The sequence below is a fragment of the Oncorhynchus mykiss genome, chromosome 8 (assembly GCF_057628025.1).
Source record: "Oncorhynchus mykiss isolate SJ-2025 chromosome 8, ASM5762802v1, whole genome shotgun sequence".
Taxonomy (NCBI): Eukaryota; Metazoa; Chordata; class Actinopteri; order Salmoniformes; family Salmonidae; genus Oncorhynchus; species Oncorhynchus mykiss.
This window is the reverse complement of record NC_143029.1, coordinates 8112535-8136989: the sequence shown is the minus strand read 5'-3', so window position 1 is coordinate 8136989 and position 24455 is coordinate 8112535. Positions and strand designations below refer to the sequence as shown.

Genomic DNA, 24455 nt, shown 5'->3' with positions numbered 1-24455 from the left:
ACATGCGCAAAAGGTTCAAAGATAGAGAGGTGGATTTTTGTTATAAAACGAGAACATTTCAGACTGGTGTGTGAGACAATAACCGGAAACGATGTTCTATTAAGTGTGGATCCAGTCATGGAATTTGGCCTCTGGAATGTGGCGCTTTTTTTTCTCCCCCTCTCACCAGAAGCTCGTCCCTTTTTCCTTCTACCATCCGATTGGGCGAGACGCGTTCTTAGGAATGTCATGAAACTATTTAAATAGCACTTTGTCCCCTGGTTTACAGTTAAATTCTAGCGTGCGATACCGGAGAGAATTACCATTAAATTAAAGCAACAAAAGAAACGACATTTCTGCGTATTAAATCAGAACTCATTCCGTTAAAAAAAAAGATCAAGAAACGCTTGAATCTTGTGGATTATTATTGGATTTCCATTTCTATTTGGATTTGACAGTTTCTCTCTGCTCTTTTCATTCAACAGGTGGGTGAGCAATATTTCGATTTTCTTTCAAGGAATCTAATCCAAATATATATATTTTTTTATTATATTCTATTATAAATAAATAATGTGACATAATAAAGTGTGAAATAATAATTTGTTTTGATGATTGTTTATTTAGATGTTTAAAAAATTTATTTTATATATAAATATTAATATAATATATGACATTTAGCAGACGCTTTTATCCAAAGCCACTTGCAGTCATGTGTGCGCATACATGAACTTTTGTGAAAAGTGGACCTTTGACGTTTCTATGTTTATTTTTCATAGGTAAAAACCAGTTTCACCATGAAGTTGACAGGAATATTTCTGCTATTGATGCTTTGGACCTGCGAGAGCGTACGAGTTGCAGGTGAAATCATTTTCCTGATGAGTTCGTCTACTATAGAATGAAAGGAGTTTGAGCTTCGATTTGAACATTAAACTATAGAAAAACATCAACGTTTTTAAAAGCATTATTAAATCCTCTTAATGTATTGATTTACCCTGACAATGGTTCAACATAGAGATAATTTTAGAGTTTATTCTTCACAACAACAATAATCCATTCCCAAGACAAGTAGACAAAGACTAACTGTTTACGCTCATTCCCCGGTCTCCTGCACACAGAGAGCCGAGACGACAATAGCGTGTACGACCTGTTCGAGCTGGTCCACGTCTCCAAGAAGAACCACGGAGTGACCCTAGTGAAGGGCGACGACCCATACAGTCCCGCCTACAAGATCCTCAACCCGGACCTGATCCCCGAGGTCCCCGAGAGCTCCTTCAGGGACCTCATTGATTCCATCCACGCGGAGAGGGGATTCCTTCTCCTCCTCAACTTCAAGCAGTTCAAGCGGACCAGGGGCTCCCTCCTAACGGTGGAAAAGCGTGACGGATCCGGAGCCGTGTTCGAGATCGTCTCCAACGGGAAAGCGAACACCCTGGATGTGGTTTTCTCCACCGTGAATAAACAACAGGTGGTGTCGATAGAAGATGTGGACTTGGCGACGGGCCACTGGAAGAATATTACGCTGTTCGTGCAGGAGGACCGGGCGCAGCTGTATGTTGGCTGTGAGGAGGTGAACACGGCGGAACTGGACGCTCCCATCCAGAGCATCCTCACTCAGGAGACTCCCATCACCGCGCGTCTCAGAATCGGGAAAGGAGCGGTGAAGGACCGGTTCATGGTAAGTGAAGCGCACATGCAGAGCTCACGCGACGACGCGTGATGGACCCAGATAATATACGTTGTCGAGTTGCTTTAGATGTTTAGTAAGTGTTGAATATAGGATTGTGTAACACGTACACGCGTAAATATTATCGTGCGTAAAACCCATAGACCGATGCGTTAAAGTTATACACTGTATTGAAACCCATCTAAGTGATCCATAGTGTTGCATAGAGCGGAGTGATAGTAACGGGGAGGCACTAGAGGTAAAATGTACCATTGATTCTCGCAGGGGGTGCTCCAAAACGTTCGCTTTGTCTTTGGAACCACCTTAGAAGCGATACTGCGCAACAAAGGATGCCAAAACTGTAAGTAACATATACATTAAAAACAGAAAGCATCTTTGTGTGTTTATCCGTACATCACTGGTTGTTATGCTGAAGCCAGCAAGCCATTCCTAAGATTATGCATGACTGTTTAAAAGCCTCATGGGAGTTGAGAGGGGGGGGGGGGGGGGGGATCACGTTTATATTGCCATGGAAAAGCTGGGAAGTTTACTAACACTTCAATGCCTCCCCAGGGCTGGGCACATTAACTCATTAACTTTTTGGGTGATTCAAGATAGTATGATGCTGCAATGTTCTGTAATACCCTGACTGTAGTTACATATCCCCAACTGTAGTTATGTCACCAATGAGCCCTGGGGACTGTGTGTCTGTTGTGGTCTGATGTGGTCTAGTGGGTATTACCAATACAGTCTACAGTGTGTCTGTTGTGGTCTGATGGGTATTAGCATTACAGTCTACAGTGTGTCTGTTGTGGTGTAGTGGGTATTACCATTACAGTCTATAGTGTGTCTGTTGTAGTCTAATGTGGTCTGATGTGGTCTGGTGGCTATTACCATTACAGTCTACAGTGCTCTAACTGTCTCTCTGTGTGTTCTTACTCCCTCCCTCCCTCTTTCTCCCAACCTCCTCTATATCCCTTCTTCCCTCCCTCCCACTTACTCCCCTCCCTCCCTCCCTCCAACCCTCTCCATCTCATTTATCTCTCTCCCTCCCTCTCTCTTAATCCCTCTGTATCCCTCCTTCTCCCCCGTTTCTCACTCCCCCCTCTCTTTCTCTCTCTCTCTCTCCCTCTGTCTCTCCCCTCTCCCTCTGTCTCCTCCCTCTCTCTCCCTCTGTCTCCCCCCTCTCCCTCTGTCTCCCCCCTCCCTCTCCCTCTGTCTCCCCTCTCCCTCTGTCTCCCCCCTCCCTCTCCCCCTATGTCTACCTTCTTCTCCCCTCATGTCCTTCCCTCTCCTCAGCTGTTCTGACTGATAGAATCATCGTTATGGACAACCCCATCAATGGGTCCAGCCCTGCCATTAGGACTGACTACACTGGCCACAAAACTAAAGGTAAACTCATCCAAACTGCCGGTCTCCATATTAAACCCTGTTAAAGGCTCCTCGATAGGAAGAGAACAACACAGATCTGTTAGAAGTTAAAGCATTCTATTCTACTGTCAACAGTTGTCTGTAGCTGTAGGGAGTTGAAAGTAAGTCTGGAAGCCTTCATGTACACTGATGGTCACTCTGTGTTTCCCATGGAATGAATGTATCTCTATGGTGTTTTCCTTCCCTCCAGACCTGCAGATGATCTGTGGGTTCTCCTGTGAGGACCTGACTGGCATGTTCAAGGAACTGAAGGGGCTGGGAGTGGTGGTGAAGGAGCTGTCTAACGAGCTGCGCAAAGTGGTGAGGAAACACACCTAACTCCTGAACCAGATGTCTGTCTGTCTGTCTGTCTGTCTGTCTGTCTGTCTGTCTGTCTACAGTAACGGAACTTGACATTCATTGATTTAAATTATTTTTAAATCCGTCCGTCCATCCGTCCGTCCGTCCGTGGCATGAGACTCTGCAACAACCAGTTGTTCTGCCACTGCATGTGTACCTTGCTTAGCATACTGGTCTCCCAGTACCAGCTAATCTGACAAACTGGTCTCCCAGTACCAGCTAATCTGACAAACTGGTCTCCCAGTACCAGCTAATCTGACATACTGGTCTCCCAGTACCAGCTAATCTGACATACTGGTCTCCCAGTACCAGCTAATCTGACATACTGGTCTCCCAATACCAGCTAATCTGACAAACTGGTCTCCCAGTACCAGCTAATCTGACATACTGGTCTCCCAGTACCAGCTAATCTGACAAACTGGTCTCCCAGTACCAGCTAATCTGACATACTGGTCTCCCAGTACCAGCTAATCTGACATACTGGTCTCCCAGTACCAGCTAATCTGACATACTGGTCTCCCAGTACCAGCTAATCTGACATACTGGTCTCCCAGTACCAGCTAATCTGACATACTGGTCTCCCAGTACCAGCTAATCTGACATACTGGTCTCCCAGTACCAGCTAATCTGACACACTGGTCTCCCAGTACCAGCTAATCTGACATACTGGTCTCCCAGTATCAGCTAATCTGACATACTGGTCTCCCAGTACCAGCTAATCTGACATACTGGTCTCCCAGTACCAGCTAATCTGACATACTGGTCTCCCAGTACCAGCTAATCTGACATACTGGTCTCCCAGTACCAGCTAATCTGACATACTGGTCTCCCAGTACCAGCTAATCTGACATACTGGTCTCCCAGTACCAGCTAATCTGACATACTGGTCTTCCAGTACCAGCTAATCTGACATACTGGTCTCCCAGTACCAGCTAATCTGACATACTGGTCTCCCAGTACCAGCTAATCTGACATACTGGTCTCCCAGTACCAGCTAATCTGACATACTGGTCTCCCAGTACCAGCTAATCTGACATACTGGTCTCCCAGTACCAGCTAATCTGACATACTGGTCTCCCAGTACCAGCTAATCTGACATACTGGTCTCCCAGTACCAGCTAATCTGACAAACTGGTCTCCCAGTACCAGCTAATCTGACATACTGGTCTCCCAGTACCAGCTAATCTGACATACTGGTCTCCCAGTACCAGCTAATCTGACATACTGGTCTCCCAGTACCAGCTAATCTGACATACTGGTCTCCCAGTACCAGCTAATCTGACAAACTGCATTTTAATTCATACATCACATCAAATTAGGTCAATTTTTCTTAATTAACTCTCACTTGGAAGACGTCTTAATGATAAACCAGTGTGAGGTGGTGACAGGCGTTCTCAAACACCTGAGTCTCCTCCAAACCACTCAGGCTATCAAGAAATGAAAATTGAAACAGTGTGTGGATTTGAAACCCTTAACCCTTGAGGGACTGAGCACTCTTCTCATATCGTATTCATACTGAATGTCTCATATCTGTCTGCTCCTGTCAGACGGATGAGAACAAGCTGTTGATGAACAGAGCGGGGATCCACAGTGGAGTCTGTCTGCACAACGGCATCGTCCACAAGAACAAGGCCGAGTGGACTGTCGACGACTGCACTGAGTGCACTTGTCAGGTAAGGACCGAAGTCGAGAGACTTTGTGTCTGTGTGTGGGGGGGGGGACAAGCCTGTGTGTTTGCACTTGCACACAGCCACTTGCAAACACACACTCATCCCCCACTCAGCAAGCGCCTGCTCACTACTCCAGAGCTCTGTCATCTGGCCAGTAATTGGGTAGGAGGAGGAGGCTGGAATCAGGCCAACAGTGGGTCTGTAGTGATCTGACCATGGCCCAGGCCTACCACTGCAGTGAACAGACAGAGCCTGAACAGGGGGGATGTTCCTCTCAGCACACAAACACAAACACACACACATATACCACACAACATGACATACACTGAATGTGCAAAACATTAAGAACACCTTCCTAAAATTTAGTTTCATAGTGTACAGTGCTGTTTTCATAGTGTACAGTGCTGTTTTCATAGTGTACAGTGTTCATAGTGTACAATGCTGTTTTCATAGTGTACAATGTTGTTTTCATAGTGTACAGTGCTGTTTTCATAGTGTACAGTGCTGTTTTCATAGTGTACAGTGCTGTTTTCATAGTGTACAGTGCTGTTTTCATAGTGTACAGTGCTGTTTTCATAGTGTACAGTGCTGTTTTCATAGTGTACAGTGTTGTTTTCATAGTGTACAGTGCTGTTTTCATAGTGTACAGTGCTGTTTTCATAGTGTACAGTGCTGTTTTCGTAGAGTACAGTGCTGTTTTCATAGTGTACAGTGCTGTTTTCATAGTGTACAGTGCTGTTTTCATAGTGTACAGTGCTGTTTTCATAGTGTACAGTGCTGTTTTCATAGTGTACAGTGCTGTTTTCATAGTGTACAGTGCTGTTTTCGTAGTGTACAGTGCTGTTTTCATAGTGTACAGTGCTGTTTTCATAGTGTACAGTGTTGTTTTCATAGTGTACAGTGCTGTTTTCATAGTGTACAGTGCTGTTTTCATAGTGTACAGTGCTGTTTTCGTAGAGTACAGTGCTGTTTTCATAGTGTACAGTGCTGTTTTCATAGTGTACAGTGCTGTTTTCATAGTGTACAGTGCTGTTTTCATAGGGTACAGTGCTGTTTTCATAGTGTACAGTGCTGTTTTCGTAGTGTACAGTGCTGTTTTCATAGTGTACAGTGCTGTTTTCATAGTGTACAGTGCTGTTTTCATAGTGTACAGTGCTGTTTTCATAGTGTACAGTGCTGTTTTCATAGTGTACAGTGCTGTTTTCATAGTGTACAGTGCTGTTTTCATAGTGTACAGTGCTGTTTTCGTAGTGTACAGTGCTGTTTTCATAGTGTACAGTGCTGTTTTCATAGTGTACAGTGCTGTTATCATAGTGTACAGTGCTGTTTTCATAGTGTACAGTGCTGTTTTCGTAGTGTACAGTGCTGTTTTCATAGTGTACAGTGCTGTTTTCATAGTGTACAGTGCTGTTTTCATAGTGTACAGTGCTGTTTTCGTAGTGTACAGTGCTGTTTTCATAGTGTACAGTGCTGTTTTCATAGTGTACAGTGCTGTTTTCATAGTGTACAGTGCTGTTTTCATAGTGTACAGTGTTGTTTTCATAGTGTACAATGCTGTTTTCATAGTGTACAATGTTGTTTTCATAGTGTACAGTGCTGTTTTCATAGTGTACAGTGCTGTTTTCATAGTGTACAGTGCTGTTTTCATAGTGTACAGTGCTGTTTTCATAGTGTACAGTGCTGTTTTCATAGTGTACAGTGTTGTTTTCATAGTGTACAGTGCTGTTTTCATAGTGTACAGTGCTGTTTTCATAGTGTACAGTGCTGTTTTCATAGTGTACAGTGCTGTTTTCGTAGAGTACAGTGCTGTTTTCATAGTGTACAGTGCTGTTTTCATAGTGTACAGTGCTGTTTTCATAGTGTACAGTGCTGTTACAGTGCTGTTTTCATAGTGTACAGTGCTGTTTTCGTAGTGTACAGTGCTGTTTTCATAGTGTACAGTGCTGTTTTCATAGTGTACAGTGCTGTTTTCATAGTGTACAGTGCTGTTTTCGTAGTGTACAGTGCTGTTTTCATAGTGTACAGTGCTGTTTTCATAGTGTACAGTGCTGTTTTCATAGTGTACAGTGCTGTTTTCATAGTGTACAGTGCTGTTTTCATAGTGTACAGTGCTGTTTTCATAGTGTACAGTGCTGTTTTCATAGTGTACAGTGCTGTTTTCATAGTGTACAGTGCTGTTTTCGTAGTGTACAGTGCTGTTTTCATAGTGTACAGTGCTGTTTTCATAGTGTACAGTGCTGTTTTCATAGTGTACAGTGCTGTTTTCATAGTGTACAGTGCTGTTTTCATAGTGTACAATGTTGTTTTCATAGTGTACAGTGCTGTTTTCATAGTGTACAGTGCTGTTTTCATAGTGTACAGTGCTGTTTTCATAGTGTACAGTGCTGTTTTCATAGTGTACAGTGCTGTTTTCATAGTGTACAGTGCTGTTTTCATAGTGTACAGTGCTGTTTTCATAGTGTACAGTGCTGTTTTCATAGTATACAGTGCTGTTTTCATAGTGTACAGTGCTGTTTTCATAGTGTACAGTGCTGTTTTCATAGTGTACAGTGCTGTTTTCATAGTGTACAGTGCTGTTTTCGTAGTGTACAGTGCTGTTTTCATAGTGTGGCTGCTAATGTAAAAACGTCTTTAGAAAATACATTTGATAGATTCTTCTTCTTTTTTTTACCACCTACCTGAGTGACGACACGTTCTTCAAGTTCAAGAAATGACCTAGTCCTTTGTCACTGTCTCCGCCCCTCTGTAGAACTCTGCCACCGTATGCCGCAAGATCTCCTGCCCACTGATCCCCTGTGCCAACGCCACCGTGTCTGATGGAGAGTGTTGCCCGCGCTGTGGAACACGTAAGTTTCTCTATTCTCCATTGTTCCAACTCTAGAATTAGAATGAACAGTTCTAATTCTATGGTTCCATTTGTGTCGTTCCAACTTCCAACAAAACTACTCAGCTCTCAGGAAGTAACATAAAACATACAAACAAAGGTTTACAGTATACTACTGTATTATGAACCCAAAGCTTGTTCTGTTCTACTGTAAATCTATGAATGGCCTGAGTTGTCCTAAGGCTTAATGTCTCTAAGACAAACAGGCCATTTCAAACAACACTCCATTTACTGCCAGCTATTTGGACCTCCTTCACCAACTAAAGCATGAAACCACAACAACTTTTCTGGATGTAAAGGTTTCTATTCAAGAAAACTAAATTCATTTTAAGGGTGATTTAGGTTCTCTGGCTCGTCAACGTATGAGTGTGTCGGGAACATTGGTGTGTTATCCACCCCAAAACATCTTTGAATCTTCAACTTTTAATGGCTATAATTTGGCCAAATTGGTTTAAGTGGGATGGAAAATTGTTGGGCTGTTCAGCGCTGCCATCCTACACTCAAGAACAAGTGACATTTCCCACATACCTAAGACAGCAGTGGCCCCTGAAATCTAAACACACATGGAGAACCTCTACCTTGGTCACTCAAAAGTTTTGACATGATCAAGAACCCTGCTATGAGCAAATTCAATTTGCTCTTTAAAGTAACAACAGTCAATGGGGGATCCCAGTCATATTTCTAGAAGGACTTATCCATTTCCACTGGCTTCCCTTTGGGTTTTCTCTTGCCCCTGAAATTCCTGGAGTGGGCTGACTCTACACACACACTCTACACACACACACACACACACACACACACACACACACACACACACACACACCCCAGGGCTAAAGTCAGTACATTAGACTGGAGCTTTAAGATCTTTAAGAGCTTATAACCCTCATTTTCTGCTTGGGGACTGCAGTCCAATAGCTCTCTCATTGTCTCCCTCTCTCTCCTCCTCCTCACTTCTTCCCTCCCCTCCTCTTCCTCCTCTCCCTCACTACCCTTCCATCTATCCTCGCTCTTTCTCACTCTTCCCCTCCCTCTCCTCGCTCCTTCCCTCCCTCCCTCTCCTCGCTTCTTCCCTCTCACCTCCTCCTCCTCGCTCCTTCCCTCTCTCCTTCCTTTCTTCCTCCCTCACCTTCTCTACCTCCCCTCCCTTCCTCCTCTCCCTCCTTCTCTCGCTGTCTCCATAGTGAGTGACTATGCGGAGGACGGCTGGTCCCTCTGGTCTGAATGGACCCACTGTTCCGTGTCTTGTGGGCGGGGCATTCAGCAGAGGGGCCGTTCCTGCGACCGCATCAACAACAACTGCGAGGGAACCTCCGTCCAAACCAGGGACTGCTACCTTCAGGAGTGTGACAAACGCTGTGAGTTCAGTGTTCACATGACAAACGACCATAAAAATCACATTCATCAATCGTCACACAGGGAAACTTCTATCACTGATTTGTATCCATGGTGACAGAAACGATACACCTGCACCCACATCTAAGTATCTATCCACAGATCAGCCACCTGTGTCTCTACAGAGCAACAAGTCATAACACATATTTTACCCTGTTTTGACTGGACAATGACCTATATAGCATGACAATGACCCATAACCATTGACTCCCTAACTTTTAACCTCTGACCTCTGCTCTGTGTTGTCCCTCCAGTCAGGCAGGACGGCGCCTGGAGCCACTGGTCCCCCTGGTCATCCTGCTCGGTCACCTGTGGGGCGGGTGTCATCACCCGTATTCGCCTCTGCAACTCCCCCACACCCCAGCTGGGAGGCAAGGACTGCCAAGGAGAGGGAAGACAGACTGAGAAGTGCACCAAGTCACCCTGCCCCGGTGAGTACCATTAGTCACAGGCTTTTATGCACAAGACCTGGGTCATCTCCATTTGACATCAGTCAAATGCCTTTTCTTGCACACCACACTGTGAGATGTTTCCAGTCAAATGCCTTTTCATGCACACCACACTGAGATGTTTCCAGTCAAATGCCTTTTCATGCACACCACACTGAGATGTTTCCAGTCAAATGCCTTTTCATGCACACCACACTGAGATGTTTCCAGTCAAATGCCTTTTCATGCACACCACACTGTGAGATGTTTCCAGTCAAATGCCTTTTCATGCACACCACACTGTGAGATGTTTCCAGTCAAATGCCTTTTCATGCACACCACACTGTGAGATGTTTCCAGTCTAATGCCTTTTCATGCACACCACACTGTGAGATGTTTCTAGTCAAATGCCTTTTCATGCACACCACACTGTGAGATGTTTCTAGTCAAATGCCTTTTCATGCACACCACACTGTGAGATGTTTCCAGTCAAATGCCTTTTCATGCACACCACACTGTGAGATGTTTCCAGTCAAATGCCTTTTCATGCACACCACACTGTGAGATGTTTCCAGTCAAATGCCTTTTCATGCACACCACACTGTGAGATGTTTCCAGTCAAATGCCTTTTCATGCACACCACACTGTGAGATGTTTCCAGTCAAATGCCTTTTCATGCACACCACACTGTGAGATGTTTCCAGTCAAATGCCTTTTCATGCACACCACACTGTGAGATGTTTCCAGTCAAATGCCTTTTCATGCACACCACACTGTGAGATGTTTCCAGTCAAATGCATAATCTCAATCCTCATCTTATCTCTACATAGTCAGTTTCCCTAGCAGATTGTCACTGTTTGTTGTTTGGCAAGTCAACAAACAAGAATTTGTCTAAAGAAACAAAAACTGTCACTCGGGCCACGTGTCATTGTGCCTATTTAATACAACACAGACCCTACTAGGGACGCCACGTACACCTGTACTGACCTGTACCTGTCTCTCTTCTTCACTCTCAGTCAACGGTAACTGGGGACCCTGGTCGCTATGGGATACCTGCTCTTCCACCTGTGGGGGAGGAGCCCAGACACGTAAACGTCTCTGCAACGACCCCGCCCCCAAATATGGTGGCAAGGAGTGCCAGGGTGACTCCAAGGCCACTCAGCTGTGCAACAGGAACGCCTGTCCCGTCGGTGAGTAGCAGGCGCTGGATGAGTAGCCGACGTCTCTTATAACTCCTACATGCTGTGAATTAGTTGCTAAAATTGTCGGTTTTAGACAGTTTAGTTAGTACACTAACACTTTCAAAATATTACTTTTAATTATCTTAGGGCTTATTAAAGACATAAAAGTCTACTTAAACACAGACAGCACTTAGTACTTAGAAGCAGTCAGTAATCAGTACTGAAAGCCAATGTCTCTCTCCTCAGATGGTTGTCTGTCTAACCCCTGCTTTCCTGGGACCAAGTGCACCAGCGTTCCCGATGGAACATGGAATTGTGGGAAATGTCCCACTGGTTACTCTGGTGACGGCATCAAGTGCGAGGACATTGACGAGTGCAAAGAGGTTCCTGACGCTTGCTTCGTGTTCAACGGAGTCCACCGCTGTGAGAACACTGACCCTGGTTACAACTGTCTGCCCTGTCCCGCACGCTACTCTGGACCTCAGCCCTTCGGCAGGGGAGTGGAGGAGGCCACCGCCAAGAAACAGGTAGGTAGCATCACCTGGTGCTGTGGACTACTGTTGGGGTGATAGTCCTGTCATACTGCATCTCTGTCCTCAGTTGATTTAGAACTTTAGAAATATGGAATTTAGAATTAAGAATTTAGAATTTAGAATTTAGAATTAAGAATTTAGAATTAAGAATTTAGAATTTAGAATTTAGAATTAAGAATTTAGAATTAAGAATTTAGAATTAAGAATTAAGAATTAAGAATTTAGAATTTAGAATTTGGAATTTACAAGATCAAAGATTGCTTTACAAAAGCCTAGCTTTTCTTTGTCCAGATCATACTGCCAACTCTGTTACATGGCGGTCAGCAGATTGTGCTCTTTGAAAACAAAGCCAGGTAGCCACAATATTTCCTGGCTTGTCTGACCAACTCTTCTATTCCGTTTACTCCAGGTGTGTACACCACGTAACCCCTGCTTGGATGGGAGCCACGACTGCAACAAGAACGCACGCTGTAACTACCTGGGACACTTTGCCGACCCCATGTACCGCTGTGAGTGTAAGCCTGGCTATGCCGGAAACGGACACATCTGTGGTGAGGACACGGACCTGGACGGATGGCCCAACCAAGACCTGGTCTGTGTGGAGAACGCCACCTACCACTGCAAGAAGGTATGCACTTCCTGACTCATATAGATCCCTGAATAGATCCAGCTTGCTGTTTAACTAGTAAAAACCACACATCCCTTTTGAGTGACGTGTCAATGCTGACTGCAATTAGAAAGAACAAATCTTTTTGAAAGAAAAACAAAAAACAGGTACATTTAATGTCTTAAAGGACCATTACAATAGTTAAATATAATATTCATGCTTGTTGACTACATCGCGTAAACATAGGATGGTACTTCTCTTTTGTAGGACAACTGCCCCAACCTTCCCAACTCAGGCCAAGAAGACTACGACATGGATGGTGTTGGTGACGCGTGTGACAACGATGATGACAACGATGGCATTCCTGACGACAGGGTAAGTGAAGAATTAATCATTGATTCACTCATTGAAGGTCTGAAGTCCTACCCCTTACTGAGAGAAATGAATCCAGGTTATGCTACCTCCTTGGGTAGTCAGTGTGTGTGTGTGTGTGTGTGTGTTCAGTTTTGGCAGTGAGACATAAATGTGGTTTTACATTCATCATTCATGCTGTGAAATAAGGGGAAGAAAAACACATTTTTTTTTGCCTTCAGAGACAAAGCTCAAATCCCAACACAGAGGTGCCACTCTGAACGAGCCGCGGTGTAAACTGCTAGTCCTAACATTATATTTGGGACCGGGCCTAAATAGGCAACATGCTTTCATCCTTCCTCTCTCTATATAGGTTACACAGACCACAGCAAGTTAAAAGCACAGTATCTGAAATGAATATATCATGTCAGATGTTTTCCTAAGCAAGGCAGTGGACACGACTGATTCTTCTGGCAGTTCTGAGGCTGGAGTAATTGAATAGTGCTCCCTCCCTCCCCCTCTACCACTCCCTCTCTCCATCTCTCTTCCTCCCACTCTATCGCTCCCTCTCCCCCTCTCTCTCTCCATCTCCCTCTCCCTCTCTCCCTCTCTCCATCTCTCTCTCTCTCTCTCTCCAACCTCCGTCTCTCTGCGTCTCTCCCCTCCTCTCTCTCCCCCCTCTCTCTCCCTTCCCCCTCAATTTCTCTCCTCTGCCTCTCTCTTTCTCCCTCCCTCTCTCTCTCCCCATCTACCCTTCTCTCCCTCCCCCTATCCCCCCTCCCTCTCTCCCCTCTCTACAGGATAACTGTCCGTTCGTGTACAACCCCAGGCAATATGACTATGACAGAGATGATGTTGGAGATCGTTGTGATAACTGTCCTTACAACAGCAACCCTGACCAGACCGACACAGACAACAACGGGGAAGGAGACGCCTGCTCTGTCGACATTGATGGAGATGGTGAGACTCTAAACCTGCTTAGTTGGACTCTGACCTAAGAGACTCTGACCTAAGAGACTCTGACCTAAGAGACTCTGACCTAAGACTCTGACCTAAGACTCTGACCTAAGAGACTCTGACCTAAGAGACTCTGACCTAAGACTCTGACCTAAGAGACTCTGACCTAAGACTCTGACCTAAGACTCTGACCTAAGACTCTGACCTAAGAGACTCTGACCTAAGAGACTCTGACCTAAGACTCTGACCTAAGACTCTGACCTAAGAGACTCTGACCTAAGAGACTCTGACTTAAGAGACTCTGACCTAAGAGACTCTGACCTAAGAGACTCTGACCTAAGACTCTGACCTAAGAGACTCTGACCTAAGAGACTCTAACGTTGCTTATCTGTCCCTATTTAAGACCTATACGATATAATGAACATGCTGTAGATTGGTGTTGAATGCAGGCACCACACCGTTCAATGACAACGCTTTGAAACCAAGTGCAAATTGACAGTATGCACAAGCGTGCATTCCATTACTAACTCAACTACAAGTCATATTCCTCACCTTCCTCCTCTTCCCCGGAATAACAACTACTGTGATTGGTCCAACAGGTATTCTGAATGAGAAAGACAACTGCCCGTATGTCTACAACGTGGACCAGAGAGACACCGACCTGGACGGTGTGGGAGACATGTGTGACAACTGTCCTCTGGAACACAACCCTGACCAGGTGTGTGTACATACACATACAACCTACACACACACATGTGTGTGTGTGTGTAGAATAGGTTGTAAGTTGAGAGCGATGCACACACGTGTGTGTGTGTGTGTGTGTAGAATAGGTTGTAAGTTGAGAGCGATGCACACACGTGTGTGTAGAATAGGTTGTAAGTTGAGAGCGATGCACACACGTGTGTGTGTGTGTGTGTGTGTGTAGAATAGGTTGTAAGTTGAGAGCGATGCATGCACGTAGGAGTACACACGCATGCCACTATCACAAACACTGTCTGTGATTCTAGAAGAACTCTCTCTGTTGTGTGATCGCTGCACTGGGTCACTGCACTGGGTAGATGTAATGGGTCGCTGCACTGGGTAGATGTAATGGGTCACTGCACTGGGTAGATGTAATGGGTCACTGCACTGGGTAGATGTAATGGGTCGCTGCACTGGGTAGATGTAATGGGTCGCTGCACTGGGTAGATGTAATGGGTCACTGTACTGGGTCACTGTACTGGGTCACTGTACTGGGTCGCTGTACTGGGTCACTGTACTGGGTAGATGTAATGGGTCACTGTACTGGGTCGCTGTACTGGGTCACTGTACTGGGTAGATGTAATGGGTCGCTGCACTGGGTAGATGTAATGGGTCACTGTACTGGGTCACTGTACTGGGTCACTGTACTGGGTCGCTGCACTGGGTAGATGTAATGGGTCGCTGCACTGGGTAGATGTAATGGGTCGCTGCACTGGGTAGATGTAATGGGTCGCTGCACTGGGTAGATGTAATGGGTCACTGTACTGGGTCACTGTACTGGGTCACTGCACTGGGTCGCTGCACTGGGTAGATGTAATGGGTCGCTGCACTGGGTAGATGTAATGGGTAGATGTAATGGGTCACTGTACTGGGTCGCTGTACTGGGTAGATGTAATGGGTCACTGTACTGGGTCGCTGTACTGGGTAGATGTAATGGGTCACTGTACTGGGTCGCTGTACTGGGTAGATGTAATGGGTCACTGTACTGGGTCGCTGTACTGGGTAGATGTAATGGGTCACTGTACTGGGTAGATGTAATGGGTCACTGTACTGGGTAGATGTAAGTCTAGGCTGTATCATGCCATGTTAAGGTGGAGTTATATCCTCTGCAGCTCAGGGGCACCTACAGCATGCACGGGGAGCCAGGCTTTTCAATAGGGCATTGACATTGGCTTTGACTGCTCAGAAGGAAAGGTGGAGTGATGGAGGGGTAGAGGCCAGGGTGGGGCCCCGGGCTGGTTGTTATTACCCAGGAATGGGCTCGCCCCTGGGCTCGTGTGTGTAGAATAGGTTGTAAGTTGAGAGCGATGCATGCACGTAGGAGTACACACGCATGCCACTATCACAAACACTGTCTGTGATTCTAGAAGAACTCTCTCTGTTGTGTGATCGCTGCACTGGGTCACTGCACTGGGTAGATGTAATGGGTCGCTGCACTGGGTAGATGTAATGGGTCACTGCACTGGGTAGATGTAATGGGTCACTGCACTGGGTAGATGTAATGGGTCGCTGCACTGGGTAGATGTAATGGGTCGCTGCACTGGGTAGATGTAATGGGTCACTGTACTGGGTCACTGTACTGGGTCACTGTACTGGGTCGCTGTACTGGGTCACTGTACTGGGTAGATGTAATGGGTCACTGTACTGGGTCGCTGTACTGGGTCACTGTACTGGGTAGATGTAATGGGTCGCTGCACTGGGTAGATGTAATGGGTCACTGTACTGGGTCACTGTACTGGGTCACTGTACTGGGTCGCTGCACTGGGTAGATGTAATGGGTCGCTGCACTGGGTAGATGTAATGGGTCGCTGCACTGGGTAGATGTAATGGGTCGCTGCACTGGGTAGATGTAATGGGTCACTGTACTGGGTCACTGTACTGGGTCACTGCACTGGGTCGCTGCACTGGGTAGATGTAATGGGTCGCTGCACTGGGTAGATGTAATGGGTAGATGTAATGGGTCACTGTACTGGGTCGCTGTACTGGGTAGATGTAATGGGTCACTGTACTGGGTCGCTGTACTGGGTAGATGTAATGGGTCACTGTACTGGGTCGCTGTACTGGGTAGATGTAATGGGTCACTGTACTGGGTCGCTGTACTGGGTAGATGTAATGGGTCACTGTACTGGGTAGATGTAATGGGTCACTGTACTGGGTAGATGTAAGTCTAGGCTGTATCATGCCATGTTAAGGTGGAGTTATATCCTCTGCAGCTCAGGGGCACCTACAGCATGCACGGGGAGCCAGGCTTTTCAATAGGGCATTGACATTGGCTTTGACTGCTCAGAAGGAAAGGTGGAGTGATGGAGGGGTAGAGGCCAGGGTGGGGCCCCGGGCTGGTTGTTATTACCCAGGAATGGGCTCGCCCCTGGATGTATGCGTGCCCCGTCGGGCGTCGGCACACACACAAGCCCCGTGTGGATCCCACCTGTGCCATGCTAGACTGACGACCAGGAATGTGTTCGGAACAACAGGACTCAGTTAGGGGGGAAATGGGCGGAATTCACACCAATCCAATCCTTCCCTCTCTCCCTCCCTCGCCTCGTGTGAGGCAATGAAATCTGTGTGTAGTCTTGCCAAGCAGCAGGCACAGGAGAATCATGTCCGCAGGGATATGGCTAAAATGCTTCTGTCTGTGGAAAGACCTGCCTACTGGTGCTAGTGGAGGAGAGGAGGAGAGAGGGAAGAATGGAGGGAAGGAGGAGGAGAGAAGGAAGGAAGGAGGAAGAGAGAAAGGGTGTGTTTATAGGGTACAGGGTTTATAGAATATTTTGATTGTCAGCAGATGAAAAACTCCACCAGAAGACAAATTGATCTTGGCAGGTTTAGAGAGGGGAGAGTAAACAGAGCCTGGGGATAGTCCATCATGAGAGGAGAGATATTAGGAAATGAGAGGTTAAACGAATGGTACAGCTGGAAATCCAATCAGCATCAGGTGTCATTATCTTCCCCATGTTCTACACTTTACCTGTAGGGAGGAAACACAAAACAGACCCTAGATCAGTGTCAAAGGAGATCTACAGTAGGAGTCTAGGAGAGGAGCACAGAATTGACCCCACATCGGTGTCTCAGGGCAACTCACAGTATGTTAACTAAATACCACCAACTCACAAAATGTTAACTAATCTCCACCAACTCACAGTATGTTAACTAATCTCCACCAACTCACAGTATGTTAACTAATCTCCACCAACTCACAGTATGTTAACTAATCTCCACCAACTCACAGTATGTTAACTAATCTCCACCAACTCACAGTATGTTAACTAATCTCCACCAACTCACAGTATGTTAACTAATCTCCACCAACTCACAGTATGTTAACGAATCTCCACCAACTCACAGTATGTTAACTAATCTCCACCAACTCACAGTATGTTAACTAATCTCCACCAACTCACAGTATGTTAACGAATCTCCACCAACTCACAGTATGTTAACTAATCTCCACCAACTCACAGTATGTTAACTAATCTCCACCAACTCACAGTATGTTAACTAATCTCCACCAACTCACAGTATGTTAACTAATCTCCACCAACTCACAGTATGTTAACTAATCTCCACCAACTCACAGTATGTTAATTAAATAATCTCCACCAACTCACAGTATGTTAACTAATCTCCACCAACTCACAGTATGTTAATTAAATAATCTCCACCAACTCACAGTATGTTAACTAATCTCCACCAACTCACAGTATGTTAACTAATCTCCACCAACTCACAGTATGTTAACGAATCTCCACCAACTCACAGTATGTTAACTAATCTCCACCAACTCACAGTATGTTAACTAATCTCCACCAACTCACAGTATGTTAACTAATCTCCACCAACTCACAGTATGTTAACTAATCTCCACCAACTCACAGTATGTTAACTAATCTCCACCAACTCACAGTATGTTAACGAATCTCCACCAACTCACAGTATGTTAACTAATCTCCACCAACTCACAGTATGTTAACTAATCTCCACCAACTCACAGTATGTTAACTAATCTCCACCAACTCACAGTATGTTAACTAATCTCCACCAACTCACAGTATGTTAACTAATCTCCACCAACTCACAGTATGTTAACTAATCTCCACCAACTCACAGTATGTTAATTAAATAATCTCCACCAACTCACAGTATGTTAACTAATCTCCACCAACTCACAGTATGTTAACTAATCTCCACCAACTCACAGTATGTTAACTAATCTCCACCAACTCACAGTATGTTAACTAATCTCCACCAACTCACAGTATGTTAATTAAATAATCTCCACCAACTCACAGTATGTTAATTAAATAATCTCCACCAACTCACAGTATGTTAATTAAATAATCTCCACCAACTCACAGTATGTTAATTAAATAATCTCCACCAACTCACAGTATGTTAATTAAATAATCTCCACCAACTCACAGCATGTTAATTAAATAATCTCCACCAACTCACAGCATGTTAATTAAATAATCTCCACCAACTCACAATATGTTAACTAATCTTCACCAACAGGTGTATGTATCTACTGTGTTGCAACCGCTAACATTAGCTAGCATGCTAATGTAAATCGCCATTTACCTCTACAGGTTGACTCTGATGACGACCGTGTGGGAGACAAGTGTGACAGCAACCAGGACATCGATGAGGACGGCCACCAGAACAACCTGGACAACTGCCCCTACATCCCCAACGCTAACCAGGCCGACCACGACAAAGACGGCAAGGGAGACGCCTGCGACCACGATGACGACAACGACGGGATCCCTGATGAGAAAGACAACTGCAGACTGGCCTTCAACCCTGACCAGCTCGACTCTGATGGTGAGTTAGATGGAGAATAGGAGAGATACGAGATAAAAATTGGAGTTAAATTTCTTATTCAACTAATACATTTCTAGACATTAGTTAACGGTTGAGTTCACTAGCTGCTTCATCCTAAAACATGTAATTTACTGAACTTTCGATCTTCTTCCAGGTGACGGTCGCGGAGATGTTTGCAAAGATGATTTTGACCAAGACAACGTCCCTGACATCTACGACGTGTGTCCGGAGAACTTTGACATCAGCGAAACGGACTTCAGGAAGTTCCAGATGGTTCCCCTGGACCCCAAGGGAACGTCCCAGATCGACCCCAACTGGGTGGTCAGACATCAGGGCAAAGAGCTGGTCCAGACCGTCAACTGTGACCCTGGCATTGCTGTTGGTGAGTGGATTGGTTGGGTGGTTGGTTGGTTGGTTGATTGGTGGGTGGCTTGATTGAAATATTCTAGACTTTGGGATATCTCAAAATAACCCAAGCCTAACTAAAAAAACACCATCCTCTCACTGACATCTTCTCTGTTTCTCCATTCTCAGGTTTTGATGAGTTCAACGCGGTGGACTTCAGTGGAACCTTCTTCATCAACACAGAGAGAGATGATGATTACGCCGGCTTTGTGTTCGGCTACCAGTCCAGCTCCAGGTTCTACGTTGTGATGTGGAAGCAGATCACACAGACTTACTGGAGCAACAAACCCACCAAGGCTCAGGGATACTCAGGACTGTCCATCAAGGTGGTCAACTCTACTACTGGACCTGGAGAGCACCTCAGGAACGCTCTCTGGCACACGGGCAACACCCCAGGACAGGTAAGATGGACAAACACACAAACACACACAGGAAACACCTCAGGACAACACCACCTAACTCTCCCTATATTTCTCCTTTCTTCTCTAGGTGAGGACTCTGTGGCACGACCCTAAGAATGTTGGCTGGAAAGACTTCACAGCCTACAGATGGCACCTGATCCACAGACCAAGAACAGGACACATCAGGTAAGCACTGGAGACTCATTGGCCTGGTGGAGAGTTATGAGGCTTTCCATAATGCCAGTATTTACTGTATGTCCTCTGATGGTTTGTCTCAAGAGTCTTGTTTGTAATTTCAGAGTGGTCATGTACGAGGGGAAGAGGATCATGAAGGATTCCGGGAGCATATACGACAAGACGTACGCAGGCGGAAGACTAGGCCTCTTTGTCTTCTCGCAAGAGATGGTATACTTCTCAGACCTCAAGTATGAATGCAGAGGTAAGCAACAAGGACATTTCTACATCTTACTATCTCCAACAACACTTGTTTAGTGGAATCTCTTTCACAATAGACTGATGTGAAATACCAGACCACATAACTTAACCGTTTTGTTTTAAGTTAATGCTTGACTTTTTTTTTTTTTTCAGATGCATAATTGCACGGAGCAGGAAGCTCTTGGAACAATGCACCTTTCTGTATAAATATGAACGATATGTATTCCAATACAATGTCCAGGGACTGTTTTTTTCTACTCCTCTTTTCTTCTGCGGGACTCACACTGAAGGGGACGAAGGGGGAAAATTCTGTTGTGGTCAGCCTCGGGGTAAATTGATGCTGGTTTGGACAGAGAACCATCCGGGTGACTGCCAGTCGAAGATCAGAGAAGCTACTCCTACCCACCCAGAGCAGGTAGAGAAGGGGAAAAAAAACAGCCCGTTTGCTTGGCGTGAGTGAGAGACCGACCGATGTTCCCAACCGTCCGGACGATCTCTTTCTGATCTGAAAGACCTCATTCATCCCTGTGCGGGAAAGTCTCCCTATGGACAACTATGCACTTCCAAACTTTTACATCTCTCTCTCACTATCCCTCTTTCTATCCATCTCTCTCGCTATCCCTCTTTCTATCCATCTCTCTCTCGCTATCCCTCTTTCTATCCATCTCTCTCGCTATCCCTCTTTCTATCCATCTCTCTCTCGCTATCCCTCTTTCTATCCATCTCTCTCTCGCTATCCCTCTTTCTATCCATCTCTCTCTCGCTATCCCTCTTTCTGTCCATCTCTCTCTCGCTATCCCTCTTTCTGTCCATCTCTCTCTCGCTATCCCTCTTTCTGTCCATCTCTCTCTCGCTATCCCTCTTTCTGTCCATCTCTCTCTCGCTATCCCTCTTTCTATCATCTCTCTCTCTCGCTATCCCTCTTTCTGTCCATCTCTCTCTCTCGCTATCCATCTTTCTGTCCATCTCTCTCTCGCTATCCCTCTTTCTGTCCATCTCTCTCTCGCTATCCCTCTTTCTATCCATCTCTCTCTCGCTATCCCTCTTTCTATCCATCTCTCTCTCTCGCTATCCCTCTTTCTATCCATCTCTCTCTCTCGCTATCCCTCTTTCTATCCATCTCTCTCTCGCTATCCCTCTTTCTATCCATCTCTCTCTCGCTATCCCTCTTTCTATCCATCTCTCTCTCTCGTTATCCCTTTTTCTGTCCATCTCTCTCTCGCTATCCCTCTTTCTGTCCATCTCTCTCTCTCTCGCTATCCCTCTTTCTATCCATCTCTCTCTCGCTTATCCCTCTTTCTATCCATCTCTCTCTCTCGCTATCCCTTTTTCTGTCCATCTCTCTCTCGCTATCCCTCTTTCTGTCCATCTCTCTCTCTCTCGCTATCCCTCTTTCTATCCATCTCTCTCTCGCTTATCCCTCTTTCTATCCATCTCTCTCTCGCTATCCCTCTTTCTTTCTTTCCATCTCTTTGTTCTGGAATGGACGTCCCAAAGAAAGAGTATGTGATGTTCCGTTTATATAAAAACAAATCTAGGCGGATGTAGGTTCTGAACGATACAACTCTGATGATGAGGGGTTTTTGGCTCAGTGGTTGAAGAACGCAATAAGACTTTTTTACTTTAAGTTTTCGTCAGGAAAGGACTTGTAGCCCTTGGAAGTCAGTTGCGTAACAACAAGATATGGAGGATGGTGTATGTATGATGTATATACGTATGTTTGTGTGTAAATAAGAAGACATTTAACGCTTGCTTTTACCCCTCTATATATGTTGCCTTGGAGACAAAAGAAAACAAACCAAAATTAAAACGAGCCAAAATACTTTTTTTGTCAAATACATGATTGCTTGTAGGCTTTGTGGCTGGCATTAGATTGATATAGTTCAGTTGAAATGGAACATCGTGATACTCAGGGTAAGATGGGAGCGGCCATCTTAGCATATCAAACCATTGCAGAAAATTACATGGGAGGGCCAATTAAAAAAGGGCATTGTCAGTGCCAGCAAGTCAAAGCCATTCTGTCTATTACGACACTTTCCATTTCGAACATTAAATGTTACAAATATTCTGTTAATTTATTTTACAAATGTAAAAAGATCAAATTAGAAACATTGAACATCTTTAGAAGCTTTAAAAAAAAAATTGTTTGACGGTTGAGTTGAAGTAGCTAAAGTAGCCTAATGTAATTAGCATGGAGTTGTAAGTAATAAGAACATTTCCCAGGACATAGACATATCTGATATTGGAAGAAAGCTTAAATTCTTGTTAATCTAACTGCACTGTCCAATTTACAGAAGCTATTACAATGAAATAATACCATGCTATTGTTTGAAGAAAGTGCACAGTTGTGAACTTAAAAATGTATTAATAAACCAAATAAGAAAATTTGGGCAGTCTTAAAACAAAATGTTGAACAAAAATGCAATGGTTCATTGGATCCGTCTAAAACGTTGCACAAACACTGCTGCCATCTAGTGGCCAAAATCTCAATTGCACCTGGGCTTTAATAATACATTATGGCCTTTCTCTTGCATTTCAAAAATGATGGTACGAAAAAGTACAAATGAAACGCATGTTGTTTTCTTTGTATTATCTTTTCCCAGATTTAATATGTTATATTCTCCTACATTAACTTAACATTTTCACAAACTTCAAAGTGTTTCCTTTCAAATGTTATCAATAATATGCATATCCTTGCTTCAGGTCCTGAGCTACAGGCAGATAGATTTGGGTATGTCATTTTAGGCAAAAAAATACTTTGAGGAAGTAAAGACTATTCCCCAGGTGTTCAAGGTGTAAACTGATCCAGAGTCAGGTCCTGAGCTACAGGCAGATAGATTTGGGTATGTCATTTTAGGCAAAAAATACTTTGAGGAAGTAAAGACTATTCCCCAGGTGTTCAAGGTGTAAACTGATCCAGAGTCAGTCAGACTGGTGCCTTTGGTGTCAGAAGTGGGATCTTACTCTAATCCCATTATAGCCATGGTTAGAACTAGGGCATCTGACTCAGAATGGCATGTATGTGACCGGTGTATCCTTTTCTTCTGAGATTAAAAACAAAGGAACCTTTGATGTATGATGTACACATAATACCTCATTGCTGTTGTATAATTAATTTGATCGAGAAAAAAAAATGTGATTTTTTTATTTTTTCATTGTACGCTTACAGAATACAAATGGATCAACATCTTATTGCTACTGTACCATGAATCTGTAAATATTACTACTTTTCTTTTCAACACAGACCCCCCCCACCCCCCGCCCAACACCCCCCTACAGTAAAAAAAAAAAACAGTCAAATGGTAGAGTTGTTTTTATATACATATTCTATTTTTGCTTTTGTGTCTTTTGTCCAGTGCTCTTTTAATGGATAAATGATTGTTCTGTTTTGCTTTGTCTTTGCTATTCTGTGTGTGAGAGATCGATTCGTGTAGATAAATGCTATTTAAATAATTTATCAGGATTCGCTGCCTGCGGAAGGGGGCGTGTCCGTATATGTATAAACGGTTTGCACACTGACATGAGGATGTTCTGTTTATCGTTTATGTTGTTATTTTTACCGTTATTTTTGTACAATTTAGTGAGGCTTGTTGTCTGTAAACATTTTTACTTAGTTGTGCAGTGTTTTTAAAAAATGATGTTTTTATCCATAGCAATTATTTTGTTACATATACTTCAGAAACAATAAATAGTTGTTGAAATCCATTCTCTGTCTGTCTTTTCACAAACACAATGTCTACATTCCATTATTTTCATTATTTTTTTAAAACTTTTATTTTAACTAGGCAAGTCAGTTAAGAACAAATTCTTATTTTCAATGACGGCCTAGGAACAGTGGGTTAACTGCCTGTTCAGGGGCAGAACGACAGATTTGTACCTTGTCAGATCGTTTGAACTTGCAAACTTCCGGTTACTAGTCCAACTCTCTAACCACTAGACTACCCTATTGTATTGATATTTTTGTCTTAGACAAAACTAATACTAACTGCATAAAGTCTAAATATAGTGCATGGATTTGCAGCTGAGCCGAGTACAAGAGCATCCAGTGCAAGCTCAAAGTCCACGTAGAACACACAAGAGCATCCAGTGCAGGCTAAAAGTCCTCGTAGAACACACAATAGCATCCAGTGCAGGCTCAAAGTCCTCGTAGAACACACAGGAGCATCCAGTGCAGGCTCAAAGTCCACGTAGAACACACAAGAGCATCCAGTGCAGGCTAAAAGTCCTCGTAGAACAC

General features: G+C 44.5%; 1 protein-coding gene across 1 annotated transcript; it reads left to right on the top strand.

The window, feature by feature from the left end:
- The first annotated feature begins 198 nt into the window (after positions 1–198).
- Positions 199–23923, top strand: LOC110529176 (thrombospondin-1). Its single transcript, XM_036984653.2, has 22 exons — positions 199–464; positions 756–837; positions 1095–1654; positions 1928–2003; positions 2942–3034; positions 3264–3373; positions 4960–5085; positions 7832–7928; positions 9148–9321; positions 9613–9789; positions 10803–10976; positions 11214–11494; positions 11910–12128; positions 12375–12482; positions 13259–13418; positions 14015–14133; positions 18743–18977; positions 19132–19359; positions 19512–19783; positions 19872–19969; positions 20083–20222; positions 20372–23923. The coding sequence occupies exons 2-22, from the start codon at positions 774–776 to the stop codon at positions 20377–20379; spliced, it is 3519 nt and encodes a 1172-aa protein (XP_036840548.2). The 5' UTR covers positions 199–464; positions 756–773; the 3' UTR covers positions 20380–23923.
- The last annotated feature ends 532 nt before the right edge of the window (positions 23924–24455 follow it).